This window comes from Ictalurus punctatus, chromosome 16, assembly GCF_001660625.3.
Source record: "Ictalurus punctatus breed USDA103 chromosome 16, Coco_2.0, whole genome shotgun sequence".
Classification (NCBI taxonomy): domain Eukaryota; kingdom Metazoa; phylum Chordata; class Actinopteri; order Siluriformes; family Ictaluridae; genus Ictalurus; species Ictalurus punctatus.
Window position 1 is genome coordinate 219551 of NC_030431.2, and position 17531 is coordinate 237081.

General features: G+C 37.8%; 2 protein-coding genes and 1 long non-coding RNA gene across 5 annotated transcripts in view; 1 reads left to right on the forward strand and 2 right to left on the reverse strand.

Annotated features, from left to right (window-relative positions):
* The first annotated feature begins 786 nt into the window (after positions 1-786).
* On the forward strand, positions 787-2254 carry LOC128635189 (uncharacterized). 2 transcript variants are annotated; one of them, XR_008398085.1, is made up of 2 exons: positions 787-848; positions 1057-2254. It is a non-coding gene; the product is annotated as an uncharacterized LOC128635189 (long non-coding RNA). The 2 variants fall into 2 exon arrangements; XR_008398084.1 differs by having other exon boundaries at positions 837-881.
* ccl27b (chemokine (C-C motif) ligand 27b) lies at positions 2060-3409 on the reverse strand. The gene is made up of 3 exons (XM_047161103.2): positions 3253-3409; positions 2913-3027; positions 2060-2823 (listed from the first exon to the last, which is right to left on the reverse strand). The coding sequence occupies exons 1-3, from the start codon at positions 3305-3307 to the stop codon at positions 2727-2729; spliced, it is 267 nt and encodes an 88-aa protein (XP_047017059.1). The 5' UTR covers positions 3308-3409; the 3' UTR covers positions 2060-2726.
* A 561-nt stretch (positions 3410-3970) lies between these two features.
* The window catches only part of LOC108277051 (myosin-IIIb), a 35610-nt gene continuing 22049 nt past the window's right edge, over positions 3971-17531 (reverse strand). The window contains exons 22-30 of one of the 2 annotated variants that reach the window (XM_017489347.3): positions 17370-17461; positions 14277-14450; positions 14051-14181; positions 12559-12755; positions 12349-12438; positions 10747-10912; positions 8955-9287; positions 6546-6612; positions 3971-6459 (exon numbers count right to left, since the gene is read on the reverse strand). In XM_017489347.3, coding sequence (XP_017344836.1) covers positions 6452-6459; positions 6546-6612; positions 8955-9287; positions 10747-10912; positions 12349-12438; positions 12559-12755; positions 14051-14181; positions 14277-14450; positions 17370-17461 — 1258 coding nt within the window. In that variant the 3' untranslated portion in view covers positions 3971-6451. Of the gene's footprint in view, positions 6460-6545; positions 6616-8954; positions 9288-10746; positions 10913-12348; positions 12439-12558; positions 12756-14050; positions 14182-14276; positions 14451-17369; positions 17462-17531 lie in introns of both variants that reach the window. The other variant, XM_017489346.3, reaches the window with a different exon arrangement.

Consider the following 17531-nt stretch of genomic DNA (forward strand, 5'->3'; position numbering starts at 1 on the left):
ACTCAGATACCTGTATTACTGTTATAATAATCAGTGGTTAGTGTTCAGTTCTAAACTGGACTTGTGTGACTAATTTAGAACTTGCGTGACTGTGTCCATATGTCTTTAGCTAGACTGGACATTCTGTAACTGATGATAATTTAAATAAATAAATAAGTAATGAATTTATTTAGTGCCAAACTCCGCTGTGAGAATAACGTATACATGTTGTGAGCTGGTTTGGCATTTGTTAGTAAATTTTCTGTGGTGTAAAATTGACTTTTTAATAAAACATTTCCCTCATCTTGAAATGCTCTTTTGTTTCTTTAAGTAGAAATACATATGAAATGTTATAACAACTATATTAGGAATTTAGCAAATACGTGTGTATATATAAAATGTTTCTTTCCTGACAATAGCTACATTTTGCTGAGGGTTTGTTTTTAAAAAACCGAGTTAGTAAAGAACATTCTAATGCTTCACTTAATATTTATACATATATTTTATATTTATATATATATATATATAATGTAATGTTATATATAAATATTTTTTTTAACCTAATATATATATATAGATTGATTGATGGGTTGACACCCTGTCCATGGTGTCCCCCTTCTTCTGCCCCACCCCCTGGGTTAGGCTCCAGGTTCCTCGGGACCCTGTGTAGGATACCCGGTATAGAAGATGAATGAATGTTTACCTGAGCCATTGCTTTACCTTCAGCATGTTTCTACTTCCAGGGCTTGACAGCTGGAGGTACCAGCAGAGGGCGACACCACAAACCAGTTTCACTGAAAGATACTACTGAAGCTTTTCAGTTTAATAAATGACGACGCTACTAGTTACCAGGGATGGAAAATACTTCGGTGATTGTACTTCGTTACTCTACTTAACAATTGGTTTGGCATATTTATCATTAACTGGAGTATAATTGACTTATTTACTTAATTATGTAATTAAGTAACTTTAAATTAACTGTTTTTTAATTTATTTTTTATTTTTTTACTCCCTACATTTTTATTTAAACCTTCAAAGTATTCAGTACAAATCTCGACGGTCTCTTCTCTCATCCAGCTAATAATCCGACAAACTCCAGGCCCTGCCTCAGTAAAATGTTTCAATATGCTGGAGTAAACAAACTTAAAGTGAGGAGTCTCCTTTATCTTTTTAGGAGGCATCTAATCCATCTAATCTAAAAAAAAAAAAGAAGAAGAAGAAAAACCATATTGAGGTAAGTTTGCTAATTTGCTAACTGGCTATTTCTAACTGATTAGCTGTTTTCTTTGCTAATGCTAGATTAGACTAGCATCGATTCCAGCAGCTAGCATAGTTTAGCAAGTTAAATTGAATAAAAATGGTACTTTTCATATGAAAACATAGCATGAACTTAGCTGTTAACATTTTCTTTTTTCTTTCTTTAAAACAAAGAAAAACCTCAAGTACATTTTAAAAGTAGTTTTTTTTTGTTTGTTTTTTTACTTTAGTACATTTTTTGCTGCACACTTCCACTTTTAATTGAGTAGGAGCCTGACACATTATCTATACTTTCACTTCAATACAATTTCTCAGAACTTCGTCCAGTCCTGCAGTTACTAAACTGTAGCATAAATATATATATTGTGTGTGTGTGTGTATATATATATATATATATATACACACACACACACACACACACACTGTATGTATATATACTGTATGAATGTTAAGATATACCAGAGACATGCAGCACTGAGAATATCAAGGAGTCTAGAGAGCAACATAAATCAGGACAATTTTTTTTTAATTATAGTAATGGTCTCAAAGTGATTGAGTTGATTTACATCTTATATTTTCATCAGTCTTGCTTTGACTTAAGTGTACATAAGTCATTTGCGGTAATTATAATTGTTTTTTCAGTTGCCACTATAATATAATGTAGTATATAGACTGTAAAATATATCTTTAAGTGTATAGCAAGATATAAGATTAGTATTCAGACCAAGCAGATCGTACAAATCACATTAAAAAAAGTTGTTGTTGTTGTTGTTGTTATTATTATTATTATTATTAGGAAGAAATAAACAGAAACAACACATCATTAAAACAAAGTTCTGTTTATTGAATGATTTTTTTCTTGAGAAATGATGCACGTAACTGTAGAAATATGCCGAGACGCAGCACATAAACATACACGTTTCACTTTTTAGCTGTTTAAAGATAAACCTCTAACATTTATAGTGCTTTAATTCACAAACATATATAACTTTAAAATATATTTCCTGAAATGAAGAAAGCTTTGATTCAAACTTTGAACATTTGATCTTTTTACCTGTTTTGTCTTACACCTTATTTACCTTCAGAAAAAACTGTGAAAAATCAAGATCATTTTCTATTCGTTTACTATTTTTCCATTTTAATTTTATAACAATAACTTTTAAAATTATTTTAGTTATAAATGCATTTGAAACAATTCATTCTAAACCTTTCTCAGGGATCTTTCAGTCACAATAACAAGATAAGATTTATTTTCCTGAGAATCGCGGACAGGGAGAGTCCGCGTCTGCAAATATTTGTTTTGCGCGAATAAAAGCAGCATCTAGTGAACATTTTAAGAACATCAACAAAAAGAATTGAATGGAATTTACAGGGCTGTTTTGCTGGACAATAGCTGGAATAGAAGTAACCTTTCATGCCAATGAGGAAAGTAAATGAGAACTAATCAGAATGACACACTGGCAGTAAAAACAACGGATCTCAGTTAGGTCTCAGAAACGTTGCTGCCCTATTAATGATGATTTCAATTGTTCCAGAAGTTTCCATTGCCACATTGGTGCGCACAATCTCTTTCCACGAATAAGCAGCCTGAAATCAGAGAGGTTTTAATTTGAATAATTTCTACACCAAAGTGATTTATAGCCTGTAATGTAATTCAGAGTCACGTTAAAACTCACACGAGGGCATCAATCTCGCAGCGACCGTTGCTCCTTTGTATGGTGACTTTCTCCACTCTTTTCAGTATTCTTCGACTCAGTGGCGCTGTAGAAAGGCAGCATTGTGGAGTTTCACCTGGATATTGGAGACCGTTAAATAACGAGAGAACACAACTATTGCTTTCTTTCAAGGTACCGCTCATGCACGCACCAAACTGCAAAAAACAAAAATTAAAAACTCCAGAATGCTCACAACGACCAATAGACCTTTTATTTACTTAATGTACTGCATTATATTCACCACATTTCTTTAACAGCGCATTTATCTATTAGTCGTATTTATTCACAGTCCCATGTTTACCTTGGACAGAGATGAAGGTGATGCACAGGAGCAACAGAAGAATTTTGAAATCCATTTGCGTATGCAGCGACTCTGATTCGGTCTTCACACTTCTCACCGCAGCTCTTTAAACAATTCTGGCACTTCGTTCCTTCACCATGGTTATATGAGCTGTGACAGGAAGCCACGCCTCACAAAATAGTGATTGTAGCAAAGTTGATGTTACGTGAATAGTTCAGACGAGCGCGTCATCCTGTGTGGTTTACACACGTTATTCTCCCTAATTAACCCATTAATCAGTGTGTTGTTGTGCATCACGTTTTTATCTGTACTTGGTAAAGAGTTTATCAGCCTGACTTACTGATTTCATGAATACTAAAAAAATGTTCATTTCAGGAGGTTTGTATCTTACATGCAAGGTTTTACAGTGGACTGTAGAAGCGCTCATAGCACTCTGAACCCATAGTCTTTGGAAATATGCTGATAAATATTATTAACTTTCATCTAATGACACTTTGTACACATTTAAATAACGAGTCTTTTTAATAGATCGTTAAAAAAAATCTGTACTGAGGGGGTTTATGATTTTTCTTTTAACGCTTTTTATAGTTTAAAGGATCTCTGACTATAAATACAGTGGCTATCAAAAAAAAAAAAAAGTCTACACACCCCTGTTAAAATGTAGGTTGATGTTAAAAAAAAAAAATAAGAGAGAAAGAAACTAAAATCAATCATCAGATCTTTTTCTAACTTTAATGTGAAACAGCAAACAGAGGTCAAGTGAAAAACAGAGAAAAAACTTTTAATAACCTGCTTAACCAATCACATTCAAACTCATGTTTAGAGTTAATGATCATACAGCCATCATCAATAAAGTATTCTAATTAATCCCAAATAAAGAACAGCGGTTTCTGTAGGGTTTTCTTGAGATCATCTGACTGCTGCAGCCCTGGTGCACAGACAGCTTCGGTACGTGCGTACGGTATCTCGGTGTTGAAAGGCAGAGGTCAGGAGGGGAGTACAAATCACTTTCTAAAACATTAGCTGGCCATCGACAAGAAGTGGAGAAAATTTGGCACCAGTGACATTCCCAAGAACAGGATGTCCCTCCATCACTGAAGCAAGGACAAGATGAAAAGCATCATGGAGGCTGCAGAGAGACCTACAGCAACGTTAAAGGAACTGCAGGAGTACAGTGCTGTGAAAATCCTGATTTCTTCCGTTTGTGTGTTTATCTATAATAAATAGTTTTAGATATTCAAATGAAATACAACATAAAACAAGGGCAACCTGTGTAAACACAGTAGTTTTTTTATTGAAGCAAAAAAAAATTATCCATCACCAATGTGAAAAACTAATTGCCCCCTTAAACTTGAAATCTGGCTGTGCCACCTTTATCAGCATCAACTGCAACCAAACGCTTCTGATAACTGGAGATCAGACTTTCACTTACTTCTAGGACTTACTCATGTGCTAAGGATCGTTGCTTTGCTGCGTAATCCAGTTGCGCTCGAGTTTCAACTTAGACCGAACATTCTCCAGGGTTTTTGGGTAGAGAGCAGAATTCAAGTTTCCTTCAATTTGATGAAGTAGTAACTATGGGGGCAAATACATTTTCATAGAACCAGTTGGTATTGGGATAACTTTTTTGCTTCAATGAATAGCATTATAATTTAAAAACTGTATTTTGTGTTTACTCAGATTGACTTTGTTTAATCTTAGAATCTGTTTTAATTTCTGAAACCATATAGATCTACACAAAAAGAAATCAGGATGGGGGCAAATAATTTTTCACAGCACTGAATGTGGCAAGTACTGGTCACTCCCTGCATGTAACAACAATCTCTCACATTCTTTACATGTCTGGGCTACGGCAGATTTCGGCTAAAAAATCATCCAAAACCATGAGGCAAAATGTGTTATGAATCTGATGAGAACAAAGAACTTTAATTCTAAAAGTTGTGTTTGGTGCAAGAACAAGACCGTGTATTGTCCATAGAACGGCACACCCATTGTGAAGCATGGTGGTGGCAGCGTCATGCTATTGGGCTGCTTCTCTTTAACTGGGGCTCTAGTCAAGATAGAGGGGATCATGGGTAGCTCCAAATACCAATCTATTTTGGCACAAAATCTGTCGGGCTCTTTCAGACAGCTGAAGATGAAAAATTTCACCTTCTAGCGTGACAACGACCCAAAGAACAAATCCAAGTAAGAAAGAAATGCCTTCAGAAGATCAAGATCATTTTGGAAAGTCAGAGCTCAGAACAAAATACAATTGAAAACCTGTGGAATGACTTGAAGAGGTCTGTGCACAGGAGATACTCGCAATCTGAACCATCTGGAGCATTTTAGAAGGAAAAATGAAACAGTCGCCAAATCAAGATACGCCAAGTTAAAAGGTGCGTTTAAAAAAAATAATAATAATTAAAGGGGTGTGCACACTTATGCAACCAGGACCTTGCTAGATTTTTGTTTTTCACTTGAATTTTGTTGGTGTCTACATCAGATTAATGGAAAGATTCGACATGAGCTATCTTGGTCTCATTTTTTTTTACATCACAAAAACCTGCATTTTTTTTTTTTTAAAACAGGGGTGTGTAGACTTTTTTTGGGTGTACCACTGTGTTAAAAAAAAAAAAAAAAAAAAAAAAAAAAAATTATTTATATATAATTATTATTTTTTTGTATGTAGGACTTGTGTTTTTTGGCACAGATATCCAAAATACATCATGCATCATACTCTGCCATCTCTGGTCACTTTAGCAGCTTACATTGTATTCACTGTAACCACACACAGATTTAATCCTCACAGGGGGATATTTTAATTTGCACGGTGCGGATCCAGTCCTAACACTGCATATGTGAACACACTCTTTACTGTAGTAAAGAGTGTGTTGTAACCCAGTGTGTGTAAAGAGGTGTAACCCAGAGTGATGGAAGTTTACAAAATCAGACAGTGTTTATTACGTGTCCCATGCAAACAATACATAATTTAACAATTAAATAACTACGTACAAATAATGCAAACACTAAACCCAAACAGATCCTAGTCAACAAAAGTCTCAAGTTCGCCTTATGAGGCGTTTCCCTCCACTTGTTCAAACCACATTCACAAATCCTTCTCTCGCAAATTCAGCCATTCACATTTTGAAGTATAGATAGCAGCAAAAAAAAAAAAAAAAAAAAAAAAAAAACATGTTGTTGTCTGTCCTTCCTTCCGTTAGGAATCTGGAATACATGAAAACATACCGTTTAAATAAAAGAGAGGCCTGTACACACAGGCCCATGATGTGAATAAGCTCTTGTGCATTTACCTTTCTTCCTCCAGGGTGCCCAGGGTTTTTGGGAGGTTAGGGAGTTTTGCTCTTGGTTGGCTGAGAACTGCTGTGCATGCAAGAAAGACATTAAACAAGTTCATACAGAGATCACCCAATGGCTTTATGTCCTCCTCAATAGGCACATAGTAACTTTGCTGATGAAAAGAAAGACTTTTTATCAGGATCAAGAAGCATGTCTGAACAGGAGAGAATTCACCCTTCTCCTACTCATGACAGGTGTGCAGATGTGTTCTGAATGCTTTGATATTTGACGTCAGACATGTTTATTTGCCATCAACTGCAAGCAGTAAAAAATGGATTCTTATATTTAAAACAAGCATACTAATAAATGTATAAAATGGTATAAATATGGACTATATGGAATAAAATGCAATCATGTCAAGTGATATATTAATTGGCAAGGTCATATTTTGCTTCTTACTTCTACAATTCACAGAATTACCATAGCAACATATATCCCGAGTTTACTCACTCAGACAAGATGAGACAGTTTTACTAAAAGCCGTGTAAAGGCAAGCCTTAACGGTAAAACCTGCAGAACGCGCACCAAAGCTCAGCACCACCCAGTTTACATCGGAGAAAGTTTGGCAAAGTATTCACACACAGACTTTGGAAAGTCATAATTAATCAATCAAACACGTACATGTTTGTACAAGATCAATATTAACCTCATTAGAACATAGTCACGATTTATGTTCCCTGGGGCTTTAACTGGCATTGCAGCCAAATCGATATTTCTATATACACTTGCAGCTAAACACACACATCCATCCATTTTCCATACCACTTATCCCACACAGGGGGGCGGGGAGCCTGGGGCCTATCCCAGGGAACTCGGGGCAGGGGACACCCTGGATGGGGTGCCAACCCATTGCACACACATTCACACACTACGGACAATTTAGAAATGCCAAATCAGCCTACGACGCATGACTGTGGGAGGAAACCGGAGTACACTGAGGAAACCCCTGAAGAACCAGGAGAACATGCAAACTCTGCACATAGGGCAGAGGCGGGATTTGAACCCCAACCCTGGAGGTGTGAGGCAAACGTGCTAACTGCACTGGGACTTCGTTTTTTTTCTATGGGGCCGAGAAAGTGTCATTTTTAAAAATTTCCCTCAACTTCTGGTTGAACATCTCTGGTGGAGGATACGAACACGAATCTGCAATCCTGACAGAAATAACTCCTCTATAGCAGCATTCTGCTGTAAAAATGGCGAGTTTGAGATCGGAGTTAAAACTCCAACAGTGGCTTGAGGGCCAGATGTGAAGAACCAGTCTGATCCATCATGCTGTTACAGGTGTACAGTTGGTATGCGTGAATAGATTTGATCCAAATATGGAAGTGTGTTCAGTTGTTTTTTGTGTGTGTTTTTTTTTTTTTTTTTACAAATGAACAGAGCGGTGTTTCTCCGGTGATTAAAGCAGTAAACGACCTGTGAGCTGTAGTCACTTACTGCTTTTATCACCAGAGAAACACCACCACAGCTCAGTTTATGACGCTGTTCATTTGTAAAACACCAAAGAGATCAAATCTATTCCCACAGACCAGCTGTACACCGGTAACATGACCGATCAGACTGGTTCTTCAAATCTGTGATAAATTCTGTCTTTTTTTTCTTTTTTTACAAACTGACTGGAGCAGGTGATGTAAAAATTTTGTATTTAATCTTTAAAAGTGTCATTTTCCCCAATACTCAGTGTTTAATATCTTTTTATTTATTTTTCGTAAATTAAATTATTTTTCAGAGATGAAAAATACATTAATGATACATTAATTTACTAATAATAAACAAGTTTTTAAGTGTAAGACTACAGGATACTGTATTGTATGCAGTTTGAGGGGGAAAGTGATATATATTGTGAAATATATTAAATTGTAGAAATGCCTGTTCAGGCTAACTGTTCTGGCAAAAGTTAGCTAATGTAAATCTGAAGTATTTTAAAAATATAAAGTTACAAATCTGCATCTGCTTTAACTTTATTTAGCATCAAAACCTTATTATCTCATTATCTCATAACTACCTCATTATCTAAAAAAAAAGAAAAAAAAAAAAGACAGAATTGTCAAACAACCAAAGGTCTGGACAGAAAACTACTCATAGGTGATTTAATTTAAAACCAAACTAAAGTTTAAAAATCTCCTGCTTTTCTGTACCGATTCGTCCTCCTGCACATTCTCACAGCTTTCTGTACTTCACTCCGCAGCACTTCAATTTTACCCCTAATCTAACTGCTAATAGTCACCTTTTTATCACGGAGTATGTGCATTTTAAAACATCTTAGCAAGTGAAACTATAATGAGTATTGTCAAATTTGTCTGATATTTCCTGTTATAAGATCACAATAAACCAAACAGTGGAGTTTGTAGGTGCATTTAGACCTGTTGGATCTGCTGGATCTCCCTCATGGCTAAGCGGATGGAAGGGCAGAGGCGGGGGACAGGTTTGTCTTTCTCTGCATCCCTGTCTCCTTTCTGCTCGATCTCAGCAGCGTCTACACGTCTGTATCTGTCCGACACCCGCCTCAGGACAGGGGCTTTAGGAGCCTCTGGGTCCGGGTTCTGCCCTGGAGGCTGAAAGAGCCTCTGCATTTCAACATGCACGTGGTCAATTTCCTCGTAGTCGTGCTCTCTGGAGTCAGCGTTACTGCTGTCAGACACGCCAGGACAACGCAACGCCTTCAGCTCTTCGTAGTCTGGGTCATGGTCACATGTCTGTTTTAGAGGGAGATTGTCAGACGGATGGCGTTAGTATCCATTATTTCATCAGCCTAATTAATAATCACCTCCATTTTGTCATTTTTAATTCTCTAGATTAATCAAGTAAAAATAATAATAATAATAAAATAACTGAATTCTCCATGCATTGTAGAATCCAGTATATAGACTGTTCGCTCATATACATCCTACAAATGCCTTCTCTGGATTTTCACACAGCTATAGCATGTTTTTCTTGACAGAAGATAAATTCCCACATACTAAAATCTTTAACGCGCTCTGGAAATAAACCCAAGGTACATACCCCAGGGCACAGGCCATTCTGCAGCAAAGTTTAGACTAAATTGCTTTACAGTGTGACATTCCCATGTACAAGAAACACAGTCTCCCGGTGTTATACCGAGGTAATGTTACGCGCCAGCATCAATTCATTAGCATTCTTATTTATGCTGGATAATGGTATCAGGGGAAATCAGGAAATCCTGTTTAATTAGAAACAGCACATTGGAGCTTGTGTAATTGACTTTAGAGCCTGAGAAAACACTGAAATCTGTCTATTACAGTGCATTGCTGGGTTCACAAGCCATAACTGGCCAGCAGAACAAATATCACCAGAAATAATCAATGGTAACCACTCGCTGATGTTAGACTACTTATTAAAACCTTCTCTGTAGGATCAGTATGTTGAATTCTGACCCATTTAATGAAGTACTAAACATGTTTTCTACAGTGAAATTCAAGCACAAGGGAGAGTTTGAAGAAAACTCAGTACTTGGATTCCTAACTGAATAGAGCGAAATAACATGCTAGGTAGTTGGTTAAACTTATGCTAGCTGTTGGCTTATAAGTGACATGATTTTAGTGTTATGAGGTTATGGGGCCTTCATAAAATAATTGTCTATTCAAACGATGATTAAATTCTGTCAGGGAAGGTAGTGCAATGTGTTTTCCTCAAGTTTGGTCTTTTCTGTCACTTTCATTTTCTAACCAAATGAAACTGGCAGCCAGGTGTAATAGTGTAATGGTATTGAGCAGATACGGGTGAACACACCCATTACTGCTTTCTGTCTAAAGTTATTCAAGTTTTTTTCCCCAGACTATTATTCGGTCTAGTTATAAGGGGAAAACCAGCTTTCTCTAGTTACTGATTTGATAACCTCATTCTTGAATTCTCTAGGAACTTCATTCTCTTCTACTTTAATTAGCTTTTTCATTTTTTCTTGGCCCTTCATCTGTACATTCACATCTTTGCTGCTGTAATTGAGGATACGTTTATGTTTTATGGATTGTGTGTTCCCAACCAGCAGTCGACCTCTTACAGACGATTTCAGTTCATTCTATTCAATTCCTCTAAATCCAGAAGCCTATAAACATCCCATACAGTTTCAACCCTAACCTGTAAAAGAGAACATGGCACGTTATAATGTCATCGTTGATGTGTTAGAGTGCGACTCGCCTGTCCACACGGCTCAGTGAGGAGCTCCATAAAGGGCATGATTCCCACTTGTGTGTGATATTGGACCAGTTCGAGCAGGGAGGCGTGTGCGCGGTCCTCGCCAAGGATCACGTACTTCCCGTTGCTCTGCATCTCGATCATGTAGTGACGAAGCCGGTCAGCTCCCCTGCGTTTCAGAATCATCGCCATTAGGAAACAGCCAGTTTAAATGACACTTTCAAAATCTCAGAATTGATGTACTGCTCACACTACACACATTTTATCACTTGCAGTGTGTTTTATGATGTAGCGGTGTGCATCCTACACGAGCTTTCACAGATGAGACACACACACACACACACACTATGTGACCTTTCACCTGGAGAAATCCCTGCTGAAGTGCACCTGATCCTCCAAATTGCTTTCTCATGAAGTTAAAATGTGAAAGCAGTCCATCAAGTCTCTCTGCACTCGAGTGGAAACAAGGGGGAAAAAAGGGGAGAAAATGTGCAGGAAGGATTGTTTGTGGAGACGCAGACAGCGAGATTCGCCTGGAGCTACAGTGCAAAAATGTAGCTGTTTTTATATCGTGCATCACCAGGAATCTTCTCGTTTTTATTATTCCTAACAACGATTTGGGTATGACATGGCAAGTTTTTTTTTAAAATTATTATTATTTTTTTTTATAGGTGCTATGATATTGTGCTTGCAGTTTGCCCTTCCACTCCAACACAAATAAATCAACTCAGAAAAAGAAGAAAATGTCCCTTTTTCAGACTGTTTTAAAGATAATTTTGTAAAATCCAAATAATCTTTATAGACCTTTATTGGAAAGGGTTTAAACAATTACTGCACATGCAGCTGTGGAACAGTCCTTAAGACACGAACAGTTTACAGGCGGAAGGTGATTAAGGACACTAAAGAGACACTAAAAACACCTTTCTACTGACTGTGAAAAACACCAGGAGAAAGATGCCTAGGGTTCCTGCTCACCTGCGTGAACATGCCATGGACCTGCTGCAGGAGACATGAGGACTGCAGATGTGTTCAGAGCAATAAACTGCAATGTGTGTAATGTAAGACGCCTGAGACGTGCTACAGGGAGACAGGAAGGACAGCTGATCGTCCTCGCAGTGGAACATTACATGTAAACGTGTGTCCCTCAGACGTGATGGAGAACTTGCAGATGTCTTGGTGGAAGAGTGGAGGAACATCTCACAGCTAGAACTGACCGATCTGGTGCAGTCCATGAGGATGAGATGCTCTGTAGAACTTCTTCAGTTTATGTCTCAGTTCTCGAATCTTTTTATGTTCATACAAATATTTACACATGTTAAGAAATTTGCTGGAAATAAAAGCAGCTGAATGTGACGGGACGTTTGGGTTGTTTTTTTTGCTGCGTTTATATAGATGATAAACTGGATTCAGGGATCTGCAGCACATGACTCACTGGCTGTTGCTTATGTTACATGTCCTAGCTACTTGTTCGTCATAGCGATGCTCACTCTACAAGGTTCTTTTCCAAGAATTTCAAACATGCTTGAAAACCTCAGAGTATCTGTACCTTTTCAGTTGTTAAAGCTTAATTGGGTGGGCTGTTATAAAAAGTTGTAAAATGTTCACCTGTACGTAAGTGTGTACCCTTCTCGACTTTGTCCCACTCGAATCAAAAAGCAGCCAAGAGGCTTGTCGGTCAACAGATCCTCAGCTTGTCTGAAGAAGAAAAAAAAATAAGAAGGTGAGGTCACGACCAGCGTCTATGGTCTGAAGATAAGTAGGAGGCAATAACTCCAAACACCCAATCTTTTAACGCTCCCGTCTAAATAAACAAACCTCCGAGTGATCATGCCATGGAACCAGCAAGGGAAAGCGCCATTTTTGGCCACTTTGCGGGCCTGTGTTTCTTTGAACCAGCGAATGGTGTTGCTCCTCTTCTTTCTTTTCTCATTGGCCCACTCCTCATCCACCTCCTGAGCCAGAAGGGTCATCAAATCACTGTTCTCATGCAGGTCGTTATCAAATGGAGTCGCCTATGCAACACAGATGTTAAAGAAGGTTCATGGTTAATGATGGACATACTGCATTAGAGGTGAATTTATAACAAATCGTCAGCTATTTTTACATGTAAAGACTTAACGAGTTTGACACACAGTTAAAAATCTTACTTTACATACACATTATATGAAATCTGAGCTCATGTGAGGAGCGACAAAGCTGGAACTATCGGTTATCTGCAAAAATTCACACAGATTATTCCCCCCCGGTTGCGTCTGTTGCAGAGCGGCTGAGAAGGGTCAGTGTCATCATACAGCACGAGAGCGGCCTCTAGAGGCGAAAAAAAACCGTCCCTGACAAATTGTGTTATTTGAAGTGTTTTTTAATTATATTTTTATTTGCTATTCGGAGTGTCAGTTGGGATGTATATCTTTTATGTACTTTAATATTTATTAATAGTTCATATATATATATATATATATATATATATATATATATATATATATATATATATATATATATATTTATATTTCATTTTAAAATGTACAGTACATTTTCATGGTATATTCAGGATTGTTTATTTTTGTAAGAAAGTTCAGCAATATTTCACTTTGAATGTTCTGTTTACATTCAGTATCAGATACTTTAAAAACTATCGATTGTTGATCAATAATCGGATATCAGAAGGTACCGCCCTACTTAGTTACCAGTATCTGTAAAATCAACCATCGGTCGAAAATGTACTTAAACAGACATTAAGAAGTAGTGTTGGTATGTTTAGACTCACGTAGACACAATTATAGTGTCAGAATTATTGCCATATTTCGTGAAAATGAGCAGAATTTACCAAAAAACAGATGTAACGAGTGATATTTTGATCTAAACAATACCGAGACGCAGTGGTGTTTTAGTAAAAGCTGATATTTCCCCCAAAACATTTATTTTTATTTATTTATTTATTTTTTTGAAAGTAGTGTAGTTATTGCCACCGTTAAAATTAAAGTTCTGTGACATTAATTGTATGTTTTTAATCTGTCCTGGAGGGAATATCTTTAATCTTGTACTCCTCCATGTAGAACATTTTAAGCTCCTTTATATTCTTAGGTGTGTGCACGTGGACAATTCATACCACAGGTCTAAACCTCCTGGCAGAGGCTAGCAGTTTTTAGGCTAAAATATGCAGGTTTTGGTCTAATGTAACCACAACACACAATGCCAGTAGTAGTCTCAGTGATGTTTGGTGAAGTTCAGACACTGTAGTTTGTAAGATGCTCTCAGGAAGGACAGCGTGTCATTATGAAAGTAGTGTTTAACAGATATAGGTTCTCACCTCAAACTGCTTACTGCGTGGACGAGGTACAGGTGCTAGATGAGGTGCGAGGGCAAGAGCGGCGAGTATTGCCCGAGGTCTGGGCTGGGGTTTTTTCTTCCTGGGTAGAGGAACTGGGGGAGAAACTGGCCCTAAAGAGGCAGCCATGGAAAAGGAAGCTTTAATTTCCTCATAGAGCATGAAAGGAGGGAAAAGGACAGTAATAAAATGCATCGTGGCGTCTTACTCTTGTTTTCTTGCTCCACAAGCAAACGCTTGTTTCTCTCTTCCTGTTCCAGAAGCTCCTGCTTCCGTCTCTCTGCTTCTTCCCTTTCTTCCCTCTCTCGTTGGGCCTGCTGTTGCCTCCTAACCTCAGCCAGCAGGACCAAGTACTTTTTCCTACAGCTCACTGCACGGTAATCTTTAAAACAGCACCACAAGGGAGACATTCAGATTAAAATAAATAAATCAAAAAATCAATCAATCTTTGGTGGAGTTTCTTTAGAAAGTATTATAATTCTCTCTCACACACACACACACACACACACACACACACACACACACACACACACACACACACACACAGCATTCTCTCTGTGCTGCTATATTCAGTCCTCATCCTGCTTGAAAAGCTGGCATTTGCAGTCACGTGCAAAAATAAATTGTTGCCATATTTGGACGATCAAACATTTGATCATGTTTATGTTTAAAAAGTTGGAGAGGAAAATTTGATTTTCAATCATTTATTCAACAGAAATATCAATAGATGTGATATTCTTCTGTGGAACAAGTAAGTACACCCTTGGCCTCAGAAGCTAGTGCTGCCCCCTTTAGAAGAAATAATTCCTTGCAGGCGTTTTGCATACTCGTCCACCAGACTTGCTGGAATTTTTGACCACTCTTCCATGCAATATGTTGCAAAATTTCAGTTGCAAGATGTTTGAGGTTTTTCTTGCATGTTCTGCCCGTTTCAAATCCCTTCACAGCATTTCAATGGGATTCAAAATCAGGCTTTGACTCGGCCGTTCCATAACCTTCCATTTCTTCCTTTTGAGCCATTCCTTGGATCATTATCCTGTTCAAAGGATAACGGTTCAACTTCAGCTTTCAGACAGGTGGCCTCACATTATCTTCAAGCACTCTTTGATATGATGCAGAATTCATAGTTAAATCAATGAAAGTCCCTGAGGCAGTGAAGCAACCCCAAACCATAACATTTCCACCACCGTGCTTCACAGTTGGGATGAGGTGCTTCTCCTGAAAAGCTGTCTTTGGCCTTCACCAAACAACTCTATTTTTGAATTCTCCGTCCAGAGCACATTATTTCAAAAGGCCTGGTCTTGGCATAATCGGCAAACTGTAGTCTTGCAAAGGCTTTTTCCTGACACGCCTCCCAAGCAGGTCAAATTTGTGCAATCTCTTTCTGACTGTAGAAGCAGGCACTCTGACAAACGGTTGCAATGCACTTTGACATGCTTACATCACCTTTATTAATAGGCAAAGAGGCTGAAATGTTTGCTTGTCCAAATATGTCAAAAAAGCCAACAATTTCCATGGCGTGTTTTTTCACATGACTGTACGTTTACTTTTATATATGTATTTTATATTGTACTGTCATCGTACATGGGGAACTAGTGAGTGAGCAGGAGTTGATCAAGGAAAAAAAAACTGTTTCAAGTGTAATCAATAATCCTTCCTAGTTTCAGTAATATTCACGACTGAACATTAGCATTAAAACATTAACCTAGACGTTCTTTCTTTTGTTTAGATTTACTTTCATCTTCAGACCGGGATGCAACCAATCTGAAATTTCAGCACAAAATTAATCATCAAATCCTGGGGTTCATGACAATTATACAATCATGTACAGAGCAAAATGATCAGAATTCGTGACACCCCTCATGAAATTAATATATAAAACACATTCTCACAACCTTTTGGTTTCAAATATACAGGAACATGGTATACTTTAGTTTAGTTAAAATATCATCGCCACGAAACACTGGTTTTAGAGTTCGAGGCAACATGTTTATTGTTAGATACATCACACCCAGATCATAAATTATATCATACCACACGTTCATTCTCCGATCTCAAAAACCCCTTCTGGCTAAAGATGTACTGATCCATAAAGATCAGATTTAGGTGTTTATCACATTCCTGTTCAATGCTATTTACACTAATAAAAAAAAAAAATTAAAAGGTATGATCTGGGAACTGTAGCTGGTGGACACTTTGAACACCTTCCAGCTGTCAAGTTCACGATTTGTTGAGAAGCCACCCCTGAGAATTTCCTTCGAGTCTAGGCACCTTCCTGATGTTTGTTCAGATAATCTTACCTGACATAACCGTGGCAAATTCACATTAGGTTAGACATTCAGTTCTTCAATGGGCTATTTAACTGTGAATAGAAAGAGATTTAGGGAGACTTTATGTAAGAACTTTAAGAAAGGAGGTAGACGTTCTGTAGAGTTCGCAGACATGAACTCAGGGATGGGCCACAAACCGAACACAACCGTTTCTTTTCATGAGAGAAGGCAGGACGAGGCCTGGAGAAAGTTTTGTTGTGCTTTATTGTTTATACTGTTTATATTGTTTATTGCCCTTTACCTAATTTTCCATAATTTCTTCTTTTGTAATCTGCTGCCCTCCGTTCACAAACATGATTTTTAAATGTTTGGCTCCTCTTAAACTCCTACTTTATTAGTTACACCTCCATTCATTGACACTTTTATCTTTCATCAGATACACCTACCATATGTTTGCACGCTGCAGATATACAGTTACTGTCTGCAGCCCATCTGCTGCGATGCACAATTTATCAGCTTGTTACCGATCCATCAGTGAACGAAAACCACCGTACATCCATCATTCAGTGACCAGATGTTATTTATGTGGTGGTTCATTCTCATTTCAGCAGTGATGTTGACATGGTAGCGTGTGTGGTGCGAGTGTACCAGTGTGGAATATTGTTTTAACGAGTCTTTAAACAAACAAGGGGGGGGGGGGGGGGGGGGGGGGGTGGGGCTCATGAATCACTGCAGAAGGAATGGAGGAACCGTTTCTGCTCATATTCCTTTATTCTGTCCACAAAGCGAAAGTAGAAAGTACATCTGTGATCCTGAAAGAAAGTGATCAGTTCGTTCAGGTTTGATCATGTTCTTTCGTGACTGAATCCTGGTTCAGCTGTGTCACATAACCACTGAAGGGTTAGGGATTGAACAAGCTTGATGCTGTCAAGGATGTCTGATGGGCAATTTATGAGAAAGATCGCAGGCAACAATTACCGTGCTCTTTATTCAATAGATAAAACAAATAATGGATTTTAAATGCAACTTACTCTTCTGAATGACAACAGCTGCCTTCCCAAGTTTCTCTAGGAGACGGGCCAACTCGTCCTGGTGCCAGTATTTAAAAAATAACCGAGATGACCTGAGGGAGAAAAGGTGTACGGGTTATCTTTTTTGCTCCAAGGATTTACAGGTTAATAAATAAATAAATA